General features: G+C 39.4%; 1 protein-coding gene across 3 annotated transcripts in view; it reads right to left on the reverse strand.

Annotated features, from left to right (window-relative positions):
- LOC132862518 (caskin-2-like) overlaps positions 1–18,255 on the reverse strand; it is a 62,867-nt gene that overhangs the window by 41,399 nt on the left and 3,213 nt on the right. For all 3 annotated transcript variants that reach the window (XM_060894579.1, XM_060894569.1, XM_060894562.1), the window contains exon 3: positions 2,059–2,110. In XM_060894579.1, coding sequence (XP_060750562.1) covers positions 2,059–2,110 — 52 coding nt within the window. The remainder of the gene's footprint in view (positions 1–2,058; positions 2,111–18,255) is intronic.

Raw genomic sequence — 18,255 nt, forward strand, 5'->3', positions numbered from 1 at the left:
TGTGATTAATGACTGACACACATCTGAAGAATGCAGACTTTGGTCTCTAAAACACTTAAATGCTTTACCTCAGCTACACTGTCAGCTATTGTTTTCACAAAAACCGAACAGGCAGACAAACTGTTAATTAATGAATGCATTCATTTCAAAAGAAGAAAAGCAAACAATGAAGAGGAGAAGAGGTAAAAGAGCTGCACAGTGCTAGTGGCAGTGATGAATAATAAAATGTTTTTCCTCTTCCTCGGCTGCTGCTCCCTGAGGAAGCCGTTTCTTAGCTCTGCTCATGAAATCACAAATTAGCGCTGGGATCAACACCACTCCACTCAACACCACTCCACTCAACACCACTCCACTCTCCTGCACCCTGATCTGCCCTGCCTGGGTCAGGTCTGAGGGACAGGACATGCTACATGCTCCTGTCCTTCTCAGGTTCCTAGCCCTGCTTCTGGAGAGCCCTGTGAGAGCAGGGAAGGAATCTGGTCCCTTCTTTAAAACCCTTTTTTTTAATACCGAGGCTTTCATTTTAGCTTTACACGAAGCGAATCATGAAGAGACTCGTTGATTAAATTATTCCTCTGTAAATAGGACAGTGAAATAAAGTATTCCTCATTTCTTATTTTCATAATCTACCAGATTCCCTCATGGTAATACAGAACATTCAGAACTGAGCAGAACCTTTCCTTTCCCTTTCCTTTAATGTTCCTTTCCTTTTCTTGTTTCTTTTTTCCTTTCCTTTTCTTCCCTTTCAATTTTTATTTTAATTCTTTTCCATTTCTTTTTCTTCTTCCTTTTTTCCCCCCTTTCCTTTCCTTTCCACTTTCTTTTCCATTCCATTGTTCCCTTTCTTTTCTTTTCATTTTCCCTTTTTCCTTTTCTTTCTTTTCCTTATTCCTTTCCTTTCTTTTCCATTCCATTTTCCCTTTTTTCTTTCTTTTTTCCCCCTTTCCTTTTCTTTCCTTTTTCTTTCTTTTCCATTCCATTGTTCCCTTTCCTTTCTTTTCCATTTTCCCTTTTTTTCTTTTCTTTCCTTTCCATTCTTTTTTTTCCTTTCGTTTGCCGTTTTTCTTTCCTTTTTTCTTTTCCTCATTATTACCTTAAGAGTAAATGTCATTCATTTGGAAGTATTTTTATAAATGACCTTTTTAAAAACGGTTATAGATAATATTCGTACACGCTGGTCAGGATTTTTTTTCTTTCAGACGGGTGTCAAGAAACATAACAAACCGTTAAGGACGAAGCTAGGCGGAAGCGACAATTCAACCGTTTTCATTTTTCTTTTTTTTTAAATTGGTTCAAAACCAAAGGTCAAAGTTCAGCTGTGTACGGCCTCTCTTCCCCATGGATGGAATGGATTAGCTTTCGTTTCTTTTCCTATTTCCTTTCCTTTTTTCTCTCATGTGAACTATATACTATGTAACTATGACATGACAGGAAATGTGGTATGCGCTGGAATCGATATGACGAAAAATCATCATCTTTTTGTAAGATGTGTCGTAAATGGGGGAAGTCGTGGCCTAATGGTTTGAGCGTTTGACTCCTAACCCTAAGGTTGTGGATTCGAGTCTCGGGCACTGAGGTGCCCTTGAGCAACGCACCGAACCCCTCCAACTGCTCCCCGGGCGCCGCAGCATAACTGTCTGCCCACTGCTCCGGGTGTGTGTTCACGGTGTGTGTGTGTGTTCACTGCTGTGTGTGTGCACTTTGGATGGGTTAAATGCAGAGAACGAATTCTCAGTATGGGTCACCGTACTTAGCCGTATGTCACGTCACGTCATTTAATGGCATACTCCAAACTTACACAATGTTCCCTACCGTATATTGTACGAATTTATTTTAGAAGGTTTCTATAGTAACTGGAAGAATAAGCCATTTACCACTCAATTGCAAATGATGTCAGAAGCACGCAACGGGACACCGCTATCTTTAGCACAATGACTAAGTTGAATTTCTAAAGACATTTGTAAGACTAACACTCACACTATTTATTCTGCACAACGCTGTAGAATAGTGTAGAAGTATGGAATTCGGGACGCGTCACCTGAGCACCTGAACACTTACCCGTCTGTGTCCTGGTAGTTGACGTTCAGTTTCTTGGTTGAGCTGAGTAACTCTGCGAACACAAGGAGAAGACGAAAGAAGATGAAGTCAGATCGATCATGAATAGAAATAAAACACATCATCATATAGTGTTAATCTCTCTCTCACTCTCACTCATTTTCTACCGCTTATCCGAACTACCTCGGGTCACGGGGAGCCTGTGCCTATCTCAGGCGTCATCGGGCATCAAGACAGGATACACCCTGGACAGAGTGCCAACCCATCGCAGGGCACACACACACACTCATTCACTCACGCAATCGCACACTACGGACAATTTTCCAGAGATGCCAATCAACCTACCATGCATGTCTTTGGACCGGGGGAGGAAACCGGAGTACCCGGAGGAAACCCCCGAGGTACGGGGAGAACATGCAAACACCACACACACAAGGTGGAGGCGGGAATCGAACCCCCAAACCCTGGAGGTGTGAGGCGAACGTGCTAACCACTAAGCCACCGTGCCCCCCTAGTGTTAATCTCTGATTGCAAAAATGATCTTAAATTTCCTGGTAAAAAAATGACTAACAAACGATCCCGGCATGAAGGCACTTGTTTCATGGTTACAGCTCATCGGGTTTCCGCCCAGATGATACAGCAGCAGATCGATGACGTTCCTATTGTGGATTTCTACACCGGTTGTTTTTTTTGACGTTTAATTTGGCTTGGGTTCTGTAACGGTGGCCCGAAAACGTCGTGTTCGGTTCGGATTCCTTCCTGCCGTGTGAATTTGTTTGGATTGAAATATCTGCCGAATGATTACACGTTAAAGGAATGCTTCTGGATGAGTATCTGAAACTCAATAGCGTTGTCATCAGAGGGATAAGCCAGCGCTTGCACATAGCCTCGCTCCTGTACTCTGTCCAAACAATGCTGACTGTGACTTCATGACCATGTAGGTGCGTAACTAACCAAATTAGGAGTGGTTTGCCTTCAAGCCAAGAACCTAACCTCCAGAATAACGTGGATGTTGTTTCCAGCAACTTTTCAACTCTGTAAATGAGTGTCTATGAATAGCTCGCTCTCTAACTGCATGCAGACCGCAAAGACTGAAGGAAATCCAACAGCCTGCTTATATTTAGTTCGAGTTTGTTTTTCTGTGAGAAAAACGCCAAGGCTCTTATCTTCTCTGTAATTTTCAATCCCAGTGCTGAGGAGGAAACCCTGTTATTTCTGCAGCCAGAGCATAGTTTGGGTTTCATTTTAGCATTTATAGCGATCGCCTTGAAAGGACCGGATTCTTTTTTTTTTTTTATTATTATTATTTTATTTCCTTTTTTATTCATCAAAAAGAAAAATAAATAATTTCCGGTTTCTTGCCAATTTGACAAAAGCGTTGTTTTTGCTTCAGGACATGCTGTCAGAGTAAAATAATCAACTTCAAGATGTCAACACAATTATTTTCTTTTTGGTTTGATTCCTTATCTATATTCCACTCTAATCGCAGATATCGGTTAAAAAGCCATTTGTTTAAACCTAAGCTCCTGAACTACCGAATTTTTTGATCCCTTTTAAGTTGCCGAACTGCACAATTTCCATCGTATATTTATTAAATGTTTGCATAACACACTTTTTTTTTCTTTCATGTAATGAAGTGACTTAGATGTTCTGCTCTATGCTTAGTTGATGAAGCCGAGTCGCTTAGTTGTTTCGGCTCGTTCGTACGGCGACGTTAATAATAAAGCGTGTCGTGCAAAATGGCTAGACGGAAACGACACATGAAACGTGATCTAGGTCGCCTGAGTGAAGAGATGCCGAACGAGAGATGTGTCGAAACTGTCAACAACTGAACAAAGCATGGAAGTCTGTTGCTGCTACGTTCTCCAGCTTTTATCATAAAAAGATCCTGTACCTTTACACACACACACACACACACACACACACACACACACACACACACACACACACACACACACACACACACACACACACACACACACAGAGATTCTGAACTCTCATATCTGCACACATGATGAGACCCTGTAGAGTGTCTTTCATTCCAGACAAACCCATTAATGTCCTCATAAAAGTCACTAGAAAAGTCTGCTGTGTAAATGTTAGGCTATATGCGATGATTGATGTAGGTAGAAAGCAGATCGCTGATGCGAGCAAATCAAAGGAAATATTTAATTCAATAGGCTCAGACTTGCTTAGTGTCTGAAGAATTAAGAGAAACGTTGACGTTGGGTTAAACACATAGCTGCACACTTACTCACCAGTCAGTACACACACAGCCACCTGCCCCATCCTGTCTACTCCAAGGCCTCACTCAGTTATCCACTTACTTCAGTCATCAACCCCAGCTACCCAGTCTCACATCCACACTTGCTTAAACACTCAATAAACTTTCGCAAAAAAAAAAAAAAAAAAAAAACAGCTTCCAGCGTCCCTCTTCCCTCTTCCTCTTCCTCATGCACACTGAAGGATCCCTGTGCCTCTAATGATTGTTTCTTCCTTCCAAAAAATTTGGTGGGAGTAAAAACACAAAATGCAGCAAATACTTCCACCCCACGTCGTTTGGCATACGAGTAAATCTCTGAGCTGGGAGCTGTGGACCGACCCGACTACTGTCTGTTTTACAAATGAATAGTGGCTTAAATCAAAAGTAGCGGTTTCCTAAAACAAGGTGACAAGGTGACACTATTCATTCAACAAAATTGAAATAGCTTGAAAAGAAATAGTTTATCATCATTTAATATATATAAGATTTAATATATCGTGTTCTTTCATTGCTAATTATTACACACCAGATCCAACCTTAGAAACCTTATAACATCATTTTTAACACAGTATAAAACAAGTAAAATGGTGTGTTTCAAAAGTTAAAAGATTCAAAAGTGTGTCAGCTAGTTCGAGGTTTGAATAGTTTGTGGCTGTAAAAGAATAGATCCAGTGAAGCATGGTGGTGGAAGCATCCTTTGGCCTCTTGGTTGCTTCTCTGAGGGGCTTTTTACACCTGATCACTTCATGCGTTTTCTGTGATCAGATAGCTACCCGACGGTAAAAAGACCAGGTCTAAATGCCCTCCTAAACGTTTTCGAGACGGATTTAAATCCGATCGTTCAAACCCCTTCAGGAGGTGGTCTGGGACGCATTTCAGATGAAACTGGACAGGTGTAAATGAATGTGGTTGTTCAAGCCACATACGTCAGCGTTATACTCCTCCAAAACGGAAGTGCGTCACTCGCAAGTGACTCACGACTCACCAGAAACAAATAAATGTAAACGCTGTTTTTTGTAGCATAACCGTCGAAGCGGGTTTTTTCGTCTTCTTTTTGATTGCATTCTGAAAACCGCATTCACCAAAACGTGTTCCATTTCAATTACCCCGGGAAATGAGGTAAAATATATTTGCATTTTGGGCGGGAGTAGAAAGATCAGATCGATATCCGATTCGCCGAGACGCATTTATGTGGCCTAATGTAAATGGAACAGTTTTAACCAATCAGATAGCTATCGGATCAGAGAAAACACATGAAGTGACCAGGTGTAAAAAGGCCCTGTGTAATACCACAGTTAACCGCACGCTGTCTTTTCCTGAGAAACAGACTCATGGATGCGCCAAATTCTTTTTACTTTTTTCATTTTTATGAACAAACCCTAAACAATAATTTTCCAGAACTCTGGGATCTTCCAGAAACAAATTTATACTAAGATCATGTGGCTAATTAATTGCAAAAAGGTTGTAACTACATTTACAGCATTTGACAGACGCCCTTATCCAGAGCAAAATTTTTTTTTTAATCCAACTGAACAATCGAGGGTTAAGGACCTGGCTCAGGGTCCCAATGGTGGTAACTTGTACCCCTTTTCCACCAAAAAGAACCAGGTGCTGGTTCGGAGTGCTGGAGCTTTTTCAAAGTTGGTTCCACTGGCGAACCTTCTAAGAACCGGTTTGCCTTTCCATCGGTTAGAGAGCATCACAGAGCCGAGTCTGACGTCACTGTATACTTTAGCGCAGCAGCGGCAAACACAAACACAATGGCGGATGTTGCTTTACTGTTAATGCTCATGGCTTTGTGAACCTACATTGGCATCCAAACGCGGCGAATCCAACGTGTACGTGCAGCTCCATGTAATCTGTATAAACGGAGGTTGTAATCGAGAAAGTACATAACGTTATTTTTATCATTAACACAGAAAAAAGTTAGCCTTAGCATGTAGCTACCTACTATCATGTGTGCTGATAATTGATCATATTGCGGTAAAGTAAAAGTGTATTAAACATTAGTATACTTAAGGTACATTATCAAATGCGTTAACAGTAGCCCCGCCCACAGCCCCTGACGCAAGCGGTTCTTAAGTCTAGACCAGCAACGTTTTGGTGTTACTTAAGAACCACTTTTCCTGGTTCAGAGCCGGTGCTTTGGCTGTCGAAACAGAAAGAACTGGTTCTAAATTAGGCTCCGAACCAGCAATCAAACTGCCTCGGTGGAAAAGGGACATTATTGAACCTGGGGTTCCACTTGCAACCTTCTGATCAGTAGGCCAACAGCTTAACCGCTGTGCTACCACATCACTCCGAAAACAAGAATACTATCTTACCATTTTTGTTGCTTGTCCATATTCCTGCGTTTTTCATTTTGACCTAAGGGTATGAAATGATCTGTTTCACATTATTGTTTTTTTAATTATCATTATCTGTGCACGTTACTGCATGTGCTAAAAACCATTTTGATCGTTAGATGTTATATAAAACAACCAGAAAAAGAACTATTTTCTCATGGGAATGTTTACATTTTTTTTGGTACTTTTTGCAATATATCTTATGTTCTTTAAAGCTGCTTTGAGAAGAGGTCCATTGTTAAAAGCGCTATACAAATAAATTGGAAAAATCATTAACTCTTTCCCCCCCCAGAGGAAAAAATATGGCATTTGCGACCGTTTTGGATTTGCACATGTTGAATTTCTCTGTCATGTCACACTCATGTCATGTTTATTTCTTAATTTAAAAAGTACATTTTAAAAGTACAGATCTTCAGAGTAAATGTTGCCATCAAACCCATTTCGTCTCTCTGAGATTCCCAAAGTTCTTGTTCATAAGCATCTAACAATCTTCATCCACTAAAATTAAGTGTAAGGTTATCGACAGAGGGAAAAACACCGTGTCTCACACTGAAAGCCAACGGAGTCCTGATTCATTTTGAATCAGACTCACAGCCAGAAAAATCATCCGTTTGTTTTTTTTATAATGATCGAAATTCCCATTAATCCATTTCCATTTCTCCGGCAGACTGGAATGCCAGTAAACACACTGGTAAAATGGGATAAATTATGCAAATGTATTTCCAGTCAAATATTTTAATGTCAGCTCTAAACTATTGTTCCTGATAGCTCAGAGTGGAACCATGTTGGAATATAAACATGACAAAGACTGTAAATAACAGTTAAGGTTAAGCCTTTATTTATGCAACAGTACAATGTACAGTGTTAACCTGTGGGTGTGACTCGAAGTCAGCTACATGAAATTACAATGATTTTCATATGGTTTGGTTATGACTAAGTAAAACGTGTGCAGACCTGAGTGTGTAGTGAGATAGCATCAACTAAATACCCTGAAATCTAAAAATCTGAGAAGACTTGCTCAAGGAAACAAACTTCCTCTTTAGGGTTTGGTGTCATTTTCCTTTTGTATCCAGTCAAGGTTCGGCTCGGTCACGTAAGAAGCTTTTACACGTCTGAACTAATATCGTTTGAGGCCATTTCAGGATAACGTAAAGATCACGTTTCTAGTAAAAGCTCTCCAAAAGACGTTTAATGAAGCGCTTCGTTGGTAGATAGAAGTAAATAATAATGTCACATACGGAACATATTTCACGCCAAGCCCTTGAGGCTAGACAGATATCAAAATGCATTTTAATACAGTGGACTGGAAAATATTTACATGTGATAATGCAAAATGGTTTGAACGTGGACGTAGCTTCGCTTCCCAGCTGAGGAAAAGAAAAACAAAGAGACAGGATCATGAGTGATATCAAGACTTGTTGATGAGCATTGGGAGTAAAATACCACAGAACATCTACAGCAGAACAATCTGCTGAAAAGGTTCATGCTGGTTCTGACATAAAGACGAGGGGACGTGGTACAGTAGCTTGGTGGTTAAGGTGTTGGACTACTGATCGGAAGGTTGTGAGTTCATATCCCAGGGCCACCAAGCAGTCCCTTCTGGGCCCCTGAGCAAGGCCCGTAACCCTCAATTGCTCAGCTGTATAAATGAGATAAATGTAAGAGCTTCTGCCAAATGCTGTAAATGTGCGTCACAGTTTTGGTGGCACGAGGAGGAGCTACACAATGATTGGCAGGTGGGTTCAATGTTATAGTTCATCTTTTCTTTTCTTTGGTTTATTGAGTGAGCTACTTCTCAAGTCAACATTCAATTCAAAAAACATTTACTATATAAAAGGAATAAATAAACCAATAATGGCTGCCATTTTTCAGTGTAATGTTTGTTTGTTTGCAGAGGTTAAGGCTATTCACTGATCAGCCATAGCATATATGTCAATTCTATTAATACCCCAACCTCTTTTCCTACTTTTTTACATTTAATATCCTCAACCACAATTAATACCCCAACCTCTTCTCCTCCTTTTTTACATTTAATGTCCTCAACCTCAGTTAATGCCCCCTCCCTAAATTATTTGCCTCTTTTTCTACATTTAATGTCCCTAAACTGAAATTAATGCCCCAAACTCTTTTCCTCCTATTTTACATTTAATGTCCTCAAACTCAATTAATGCCCCTAACCTCTTTGCCTCCTTATATATATATATATATATATATATATATATATATATATATATATATATATATATATATATATATATACATATATATCTCCTATAAAACATGGTGGTGAATTTAATATGGTCCAGCATGTGTTCAAAGCACGATGCATGTTTCGACAGTCAACAGAAATGAACGTCTGATGAATTTGGACAGATGGATGGCAAATATTGTACACGCTTTTTCAACCTCGTCCCACTCGTGAAGGCCTGATCACAGAGCCCGTTGTGCTGCCACAGAGCCTCCCTATAAATCTGCATGCCATGGCCAGCGGGCAGTGGGCACTCCATCTACAGACGCCTGTCTGAACTTTACAAATTACAGCAGGGGATGGAAAAGATGTGGCACTGAAATGGTTGCTGTGGGCCTTTTTTTTTTTTTTTTTTTTTTAAAGAGAGTTCAAGTTTCAACATGATCCAACATTCCAGACATTGCTCACCCACCCAGTGTCTCTCTCTCTCTCTCTCTCTCTCTCTCTCTCTCTCTCTCTCTCTCTCTCCCCTTTACATACGCATTACACACACACATTTTAACACAAACAGTCTTTGTATCAATCAACAGTGGTCTTTTCTCTTTAGATGGTGTGCCATATCGTATGCGGGCATCTCTTTGGTAAATGGGCCGCAGTCAATTAACAAAGTTCACTTGGTACAGAAATGTACACACAATGAGCATGATGATGATGTGACCTAAACCTAACACCAGCCCATTTACTTCCTATTGTAGGGGTGTTAAATACCCTGGGATTGCCTAAACACTTTCACATATCTGTAACGAATCTACACCACGAAGTAGAAAGTTCGCCGTCCTTCAGGGACTAAATACCAATTGTGTGGCCCTCACCAACCTCCTTCTACAGTGGTCCCATATACCTCCAAAAATGTGAGAATCTGATAAACTCCTTCAAGTTATCCTTCATAAAGATGGTTTTACAGGTCACTTCATTTTTTAATAGCTGTTTACTTTTTCAAAAAAAATGCCCAGATATTAATTTTTTTTTTTTTGTGGTCACATTGAGATTCTTTGTTTTCTTTATAGACGTTACATACTAATGTTAATTAAGCCCTGATAATAATAATAATAATAATAATAATAATAATAATAATAATTATATAAATTTTTAAAAAAAATTAAAGAAGAATGAACGTTCTTTTTTCCATGGCTGTATCGCCAGTCACACCCACAGTCAAGTTAATCAGTAATTAGTTAGTTGGTTATTAGCATTTTATTCAACCCGTAGTTTAGTTTATCTAGTCAGTTGCCTAGCCTGATCATTACTGGATTGATTAGACAGTGAGTCAGTCAACCAAGTCATATACTTGGTTATCTAGTCAATCAACTAGTTAGTTCAGTAGCAATTTAATCAGTCTGGTGGTCAGTCAGTTAGTTAGTTAATTAGTCAGTCACCTACTTATTTCATGATTACTCAGTCAGCCTGTCGGTTACTTAGTTATCTTGTCAGTTGCTTACTTATTTCATAATGACTTAATCAGTCAGTCAGTTAGTTAGTCAGATATCTAGGTTTCGAGTCAGTCAACCGGTTAATCATCTAATCGGTTAACCAATCAACCATGTACAGGTAATCTCCTGTGCTGTACATGTGTTCTGGAAACCATCTACAAACAAAACACTGGGAATGTCACATACTATTATGAGCAGGGGTTCACATTTGAAACACCAAGCCACAAAATGTAATTCCATAGCAGCAGCTGAACAAAACAGAAAAACTTTGGATCTAACAATTCTACACACAACCCAAAAAAAAAAAAAAAAAAAAAAAAAAAAAAACTTTTACACAAGAGTGGAGCAAAACATCCACAAAAGATGTAGACCGAGTTCACTGTTGCTCAAACACCCAACTGCAGATTTGTGGCAGACTTTAAATTTGACCGTAGATCTGACGTTAACCGCTGAGCTAATTTTTAGCCTGAAACACTATGGAACCGCTTCAGGATTCCACGTCTGCAGGTCGGGATATAAAGTGAGGCAGAGCGTAATTCTTTCTCCATACATAGCCAGCTGAGTGTCAGCGCTGGCTTACAGCCCAGAGCAGCGACTAAATCCATGAGGACGTGTGGCTATGCGATTATACCGTCTCGATAAAAAGTGCGACTTCATCTCTCACACTTCCTACTTAAACACAAGAATAGCAAGCAAAGGAACATACATGCGAACTAGATTCTAATCCAAACCTGAGCCCATGTGAAAAACGCATACATAATATCAGGTACAAGACAAAAAAGAAAAAAAAAAAAAAAGGACAATTTCATGTTCATTTGCTTCACGTTCAAAACCAGTGAATCTTATCTGTTCAGAGTTCGTCGTGTTAGTTAAAAGTGTTAATGTGACGCTCCACTGTGGAACAAAAACGTTCCAAACCGTCTCGTTTATATCCGTTGACTAATAACTTCCGCTGAATGTAAATGTGGTCTTATGCTGCCTACTTATCCAGAGAAAGGAATTTCACGTTGCCAGACTTTCAGAAAGACGACCCTTACTCTTGGGTTGAAATCTTCACTTCCTTCCTTTCTCTATCAGTCACTTCACACGGCATAAGTTTCCTATTCGCTTGTGTCTAAAGTACAAAGTTCAGAGGAATGAAAATGGACTTGTGGGACATTTTCAATCAGTGTAAACAAATGATTTACTTTCTAGCCACAAGTCGTTTGTTTTTCCCTCTGTTACCGAACCTTACACAGAATTTTAGTGGTTGGAAATAACCATGTGGTATGTGGTAGCCTAGTGGTTAAGGTGTTGGGCTACAAATCGGAAGGTTGTAAGTTCGATTCCTACGTCCACCAAGCTGCCACTGCTGGGCCCCTGAGCAAGGCCCTTAACCCTCAATTGCTCAGTTGTATAAAAATGAGATAAAATGTAAGTCGCTCTGGATAAGTGCATCTGCTTAATGCTGTAAATGTAAATAACGCCTTTAAATTTTAGGTGCTCGTGAAACAGCACTTAGGGCATCCCGGTGACCAGGACTGGGTTTGATATCACCATTTACTTTAAAGATACAAACATTTGTGTGTAGAAAAAAAACTCCCAAAAAGAAAACATACTACAAATTCTTAAAGTCCTGAGTGTCTACTTTCATATGAGCTTTATATTAACCACCGCTGTGGAGTGAGACATGACAAAGACGTTTAGTACTGAACATGGACACAACAAAAACAAGAGCAAAGTCCATTTTCTCGCCTCTGGGAAAAAAAAAAAAAAAAAGGGTTGAGTTAAAGCTTCCTTAGCCTCTGACCAATTAACTGATCAATACCTGTAAGAGGACATGATGCTGTGAAGTAGAGGACATGAGCTGAAAATAATTCGACGGTAGAACAGAAGTCCCTGTAGTGAAAAGGAGGACATGGGGGACGACACTGTCTATACGTGGGCTTTAACCTTGTTTTTAGAACAACATTATCTCCAGCAAAACAGGAAAGGAGTATTATTCTTTCCTTAGTCTAACACAATGGATTTAACCAAGCCATCTGGGCCATGATGGAAGCATTCCTAGAGTTTTCCTTCTCCTTTATTTTGTCCTGTGATGTGAATCTATTACACCTTCACATTCACACCACCAACAACAAAATATAAGGAATTATAACATCAATTTACTTTAAAAAGCAGAAAAAAACGGGTTCTGAAAACGGGTCATACCTGTATGTCGGCAGGTTTAAACATGAAGGTGAAATAAATTGGTAAATCTGCACCATCGAATAAGTATGCCTTAATTAAATAATGAATCTGGGTTCTTCCCACAGCTGAAGTTCTTAGAACAGACATGTGGCCTATTGTTTGTGTCGGCATTTGTCTAAGGTTGTGGGTTGCTAGAGACACCGAGTAATTTATCTTTTTCTGAGCTTGTTGTGAATTGTTGAACCTTCCCCACCTCCTGTATTTCAACACAGGATGGCGAGATGTTTGTTCTGCCAGGCCACGACGGAGCGTACGCGTAATAGCCGTAGTGATGTATGAAGCTCGCAGGCTATGTAAACACAGCAAACCCTCCGCAATCAATCCTGTGACGTCGTACGGTCGCAGCAGGAAGTGAAGGGAACGGACAGCACAAATGGAGGGAAAGAAAGAAAATGATGTTGAAAAATCGATCTAGAAAGAAACACATAAGCCCCGTTGTTGTGTTGTGTTGTGATGTCAAGAAAAGAAAACTTTAAATGACATTACAGAAAACACAAAGGTACAATTTTATTAGTCTAAAGAATTTCGCTTAAGTATAAACCCTGAACTATTTTTCTTAACGTAGTGTTAAAGATGGAACTGGATGGAGACGTGCAGCTTATAGCTGTGACTGGTCAATTTTAAAACATCAGGTTCCTGGTTTTGAAGCACTCCACACTACCTATGGCAGTATATTAGTGCTGTTGTCCTGTCTAAAGGTGTATCTTGTGCCCCTTTTCCACCGAGGCAGTTTGAGTGCTGGTTTGGAGCCTAATTTAGAACCAGTTCTTTCTTTTTCGACAGCCAAAGCACCGGCTCTGAACCAGGAAAAGTGGTTCTTAAGTAGCACCAAAACGTTGCTGGTCTAGACTTAAGAACCGCTTGTGTCAGGGGCTGTGGGCGGGGCTGTGGGCGGGGCTGTGGGTGGGGCTACTGTTAGCGCATTTGATAATGTACCTTAAGTATACTAATGTTTAATACACTTTTACTTTACCGCAATATGATACATTATCAGCACACATGATAGTAAGTAGCGACATGCTAAGGCTAACCTTTTCTGTGTTAATGATAAAATAATGTTATGTACTTTCTCGATAACAACCTCCGTTTATACAGATTACATGGAGCTGAACATACACATTGGATTCGCCGCGTTTGGATGTTAATGTAGGTTCACAAAGCCATGAGCATTAACAGTAAAGCAACATCCGCCATTGTTGTTGATGTGTTTGTGTTTGCCGCTGCTGCGCTAACATTGCTGTGTAACGTGACACGTATACAGTGACGTCAGACTCGGCTCTGTGACGGCTCTCTAGCCGGTGGAAAGGCAAACCGGTTCTTAGAAGGTTCGCAAGTGGAACCAACTTTGAACCAGCACCAGCGCTAGCTCTGAACCAGCACCCGGTTCTTTTTGGTGGAAAAGGGGTATTAGACACATTTCTAACATGATGCAACCACCAACATGCTTCACTGACTGGATCGTATGTTAGCTTTCGGTCTAGCAAAGTATTCGATCGTATTTAAAGGACAGACTTATACTGCACATACAACATGAGGTGTAGAGTTGCACAATTCCACGGGACTACAAACCGTCGTAGAAAGGACATTATTTACAGTCCAGTGTCACCCAAATGAGGATGAGGTTCCCTTCTAAGCCTGGTTCCTCTCACGGTTCCTTCCTCATATCATCTCAGGGAGTTTTTTCATGTCCATTATTAAAAGCGCTATACAAATAAATAGACGAAATAGAATGAAATTCTGCTGTATTAAAACATAATATATTTGTATAATATATTACACATTCTTTACCTGTAATAAGTCGCATTTCTACTACATGTCCAAAAATTCAACTTTTACGCATTTTACAAAGGAGGTGAAAACGAATGCATGACGCTGTATTTTGCATTCATAATCCAGTTGTCACCTTTGCTCTGCATATTTAACACGTTACAGACACAATACACATTTCGGCACTTCTGGCTGATTTGGATGATTAATAGAAGCTTTATGAAGCTTTTTTTTCCCCTGGCCTACTTACTGTATGTTCACCTGGTTACATAACAGATACAGTAGGAGGATGCGTATAGATGCCGAAGAGCCTGTATTCAGAGCGTCGTTTGCAAAAACACAAGAGAAAAATAAAGCGAGGATCAAAGCTACTAACGCAGGGCAACAACAAAAGCAACTACATGCACATATTCATTAGAGCAAGACTGCTATTCCCACAGGACTACAATCATACACCAAGGAACACATTTCTATAAAAACACCACTGAGAAATGAGACACAGAGAAGGTCTACGCAGTTATCTTGGGTTAAATTAGTCTACAAGGTGATGCTCACTGGTGCTCGTATCTTTAATAAGACAACCTGGAGGTGAAATGAGGCCAATCTGGAACTATATGCACGCCTACACACATTGTGTCTAAACATTTATCAGGGTTGATTCAGAGAGATAGGATTTTGAGAGTAAGTCATATTTGTAATGTACCCTACAGCGTAATACCGATGCTGATACGCTCGAATGAAGGCGACGCTACATAAAACGAAATCCACCTGGAGTAGTGTGACAAATGTAAAGAATTTGATAACACTAAATGCAGATACATTTTTAAAAATAATCTGCTGATATAAATACGATTCCGATGTTAACATATACGTTCAAATGATCCCCAAGATGCAGTTCTTAAAACAGCATTGTTGCCTTCATCAAAGGACTCTCTTTCCCAGAGGCCAAAAAAAGAAAATGCAATCTCTACCTGTTCTTTGTTGTGCCAAGGTTAAACATTGAACGTCTTTTGTCGTGTCACACTACATTTCATATAAAAGTAGACACTCTGGACTTTAAGTATTTCTGTTTTTAACTTACCTACTAGGGAAAATTATTTTTTATTTAAAGTTATTTTTTCCCGCATACACAAATGCTTGTGTCTGCAAAGCCCTGAGAGCTTGTTCATACTGTAAGTATCTTGAATTTAAAGGTATCATCTTGTCTCGCACCATTGCACTAGGTTGCGTTATGTGGCTTTGACTTAAGTCCTTAGTTCTGTGTTGTTTTATGTAGCTTTATGTTGTTTTTATTGATGCACTATGGTCCTGGATAAATGTTTCATTTCACTGTGTACTGCATCAGCTATATTCGGTTGAAATGACAATAAAAGCTTCTTGACTCTTGACTCGTCTTCAAACACTAAAATTTGGGGTTCAATCAATCAACAGAGGCAAAACAGCTGTAAAAATAATTAATTTGTTCATAGTTATCGAAATTCAGTGGAATGCAATGACAGTGTATATAGGTTTAAGTGATTGAAACTGTTTAATTGGCAGCTGGACTGAAAATGTATTACCTACCGTGACTTCAGCTACACTACCTAGCTAAGTTGCTAATTAGCTAGCTTGTCAATCAGTGATCCTACTAACTGCCAAAGTATAACCACAGCCTCAGAGCTCTTTTCTGTTCCTCAGAATCATATAGGCTGCATTCTTATTTGCTCCTAATTTCTCATTTCCTGTTATTTTTTTTCAACAGGAAACAATGGCATCTAAAATTTTTTTTTTTTTCAGAGCAATTTGGTAAAACCTGTATTTAGTCATCTGCCCTGCTGACCTGATTGTCTCGCGCTACAAAAGCAGATCGTTCTTTGGCCATGTTTAATGTCTAATTGTACATCTAGAGCTGTCCTAGACACCTGGCTTGCAAGGCTAGCCTAAATATGTCACAAACGAGAACGTTAAATGGTTAGTCGTTCCTGTTTACGTTCATAAACAATGCTTTTTCATCGGATCCCTGCTCCGGAACTCTACAGTTAGGTCAACACAAAGTGATCAGGAGTTCTCCCAGGGGTAAACGGAAAGAGGAAGTCGATAATGGAGTGTTAAAGAGTTTTTGAGGTATTAAAACAAAGCCATGGAATGACTCATAGAGGAGATTTCTTAGTGCTTCGTCCATCTGTTCTGATAAGAATGGGATCGGGATTAAAAACTCTACGCGCTCGCGTGAACAGCCTGCTACTAATTGAGGTAGTCATTTCTGCATACAGATAAAAAAAATATGGCTTGGATCCAAACGTAGCTGATCCTTTAAACCGAGTAAACACCGGTGTGCTAATATGCTATGTGACGTGAACAAGCCACAACAAGCAAAGTAAGCGTAATTATCTTGTTTCATTGTAGTCTTATGGACTACAGAATCCTTGTAGCCCTTCCCTGTAAATTCATCTGGCAGACAGAAATATCGGCTCCGTTTTGTAAACGCATTTGTCTAATATTCCGAGTTCACCGTGGAAGTCACAGTGAATCTGACACCACAGTGGGTGAGATTTGAGGCTCTGACTTATTAAAGACTAAAAAAAACAGAAAAAGCTACTTCAGTACTATAAAAATTGAAGATGAAGACTATTAGAAATTACTGTATGTGGACAAAATACTGTAAAGATCAACGGGGATGTCTCTTGATTTGAACCAGTAAATGAAAAGTTTCTGCCTGGTGGTGATTTTTTTTTTTTATATATGTTTCTTCTCCTCAGAAGAAGAACGTGCAAGGGTGTGATGTCTAAAAGGAAAATAAAATGAATGCTAAGCACACAGCTAAGCACACCTTCTGTCACCCTTATGATATAAGTTTTAGCAATTTTAGATATTCAGTGTTAAGCAAAGCCATATAATGAGTAGTAAGATCCACAAGAGTCCGCAATAAGATATTATACGATTTGGCCAAAAGTATGTGCACCCCAGACCATCAGAGCCATGTTTAATTCATCCCTTAATCTGTTGCAACAAAGCTGGAAGCGCACAATTGTATAGAAAGTGAATCTATGGTGTTTTGAAGTTTGCACTGGAAGAGCTTAATACCTGACATTAATACAAGATCTCATTAATGCTCTTGTGACAAATTCCAGCAGCCACGCTCCAATATCTAGTGGAAAGCTTTCCCAGTAGAGTAGAGTAGAGTAGACAAGACAAGACAAGACAAGACAAGACAGAAGTTTAAGAAAGACTAAATCTCTCTGGATTGGGATTTTCAGACAACATATACGGTATGGGTCATATGATGGTCAGGTGTCCACAAACATTTGTCCATATATGTAGTACTTCCCTGAAGAAAACGATTAAAGCCAACGGGAAGGTTAGTATATGTGCTCTTAGTCAATGGTAAGTTTCATTTTCATTTCTTTCTATCAAAGTCTATCAACACAACCTGATTTTATCTATCGATACCTTACGTCACGTAACATTAGAACCATTACATGATTCTGTAGATACCTATTTAAATATAATGATTAATTAGATCTTTATTCCTCAAGTGTGTCATTACTTTATTTAACAGCTGTGATAAGTTCTTACTAGTGTAATAAAACTGTGACCGAAGCTCAGGGACACTGCAAAACAAGTTACAGGCTAAAATGGAAGGGAAAAAAAAACATGATATATTTCTCATAGCTAAGAAATTATTTTAGAATTGCAATTGATAGACTAATCACTACATTAGTTCAGAATAATCTCAAAATATCAAATACATTTGTCTATGTTGAATTTTAACTCCTATTGGTACATTAGTGGTAAATTGTTAAACCGAAAAAGACCTTTCCATGTAGAACAACATTAGGAAGGTACAAGTCCTAAAAACTAAAGACCCCTCGAGAGTATACGGCATGTCCTGCAAATTGTTGGCATTTAATCATTAAGCAGGGGGGACACGGTGGCTTA

This window comes from Tachysurus vachellii, chromosome 2 (genome assembly GCF_030014155.1).
Source record: "Tachysurus vachellii isolate PV-2020 chromosome 2, HZAU_Pvac_v1, whole genome shotgun sequence".
In the NCBI taxonomy this organism is placed as follows: domain Eukaryota; kingdom Metazoa; phylum Chordata; class Actinopteri; order Siluriformes; family Bagridae; genus Tachysurus; species Tachysurus vachellii.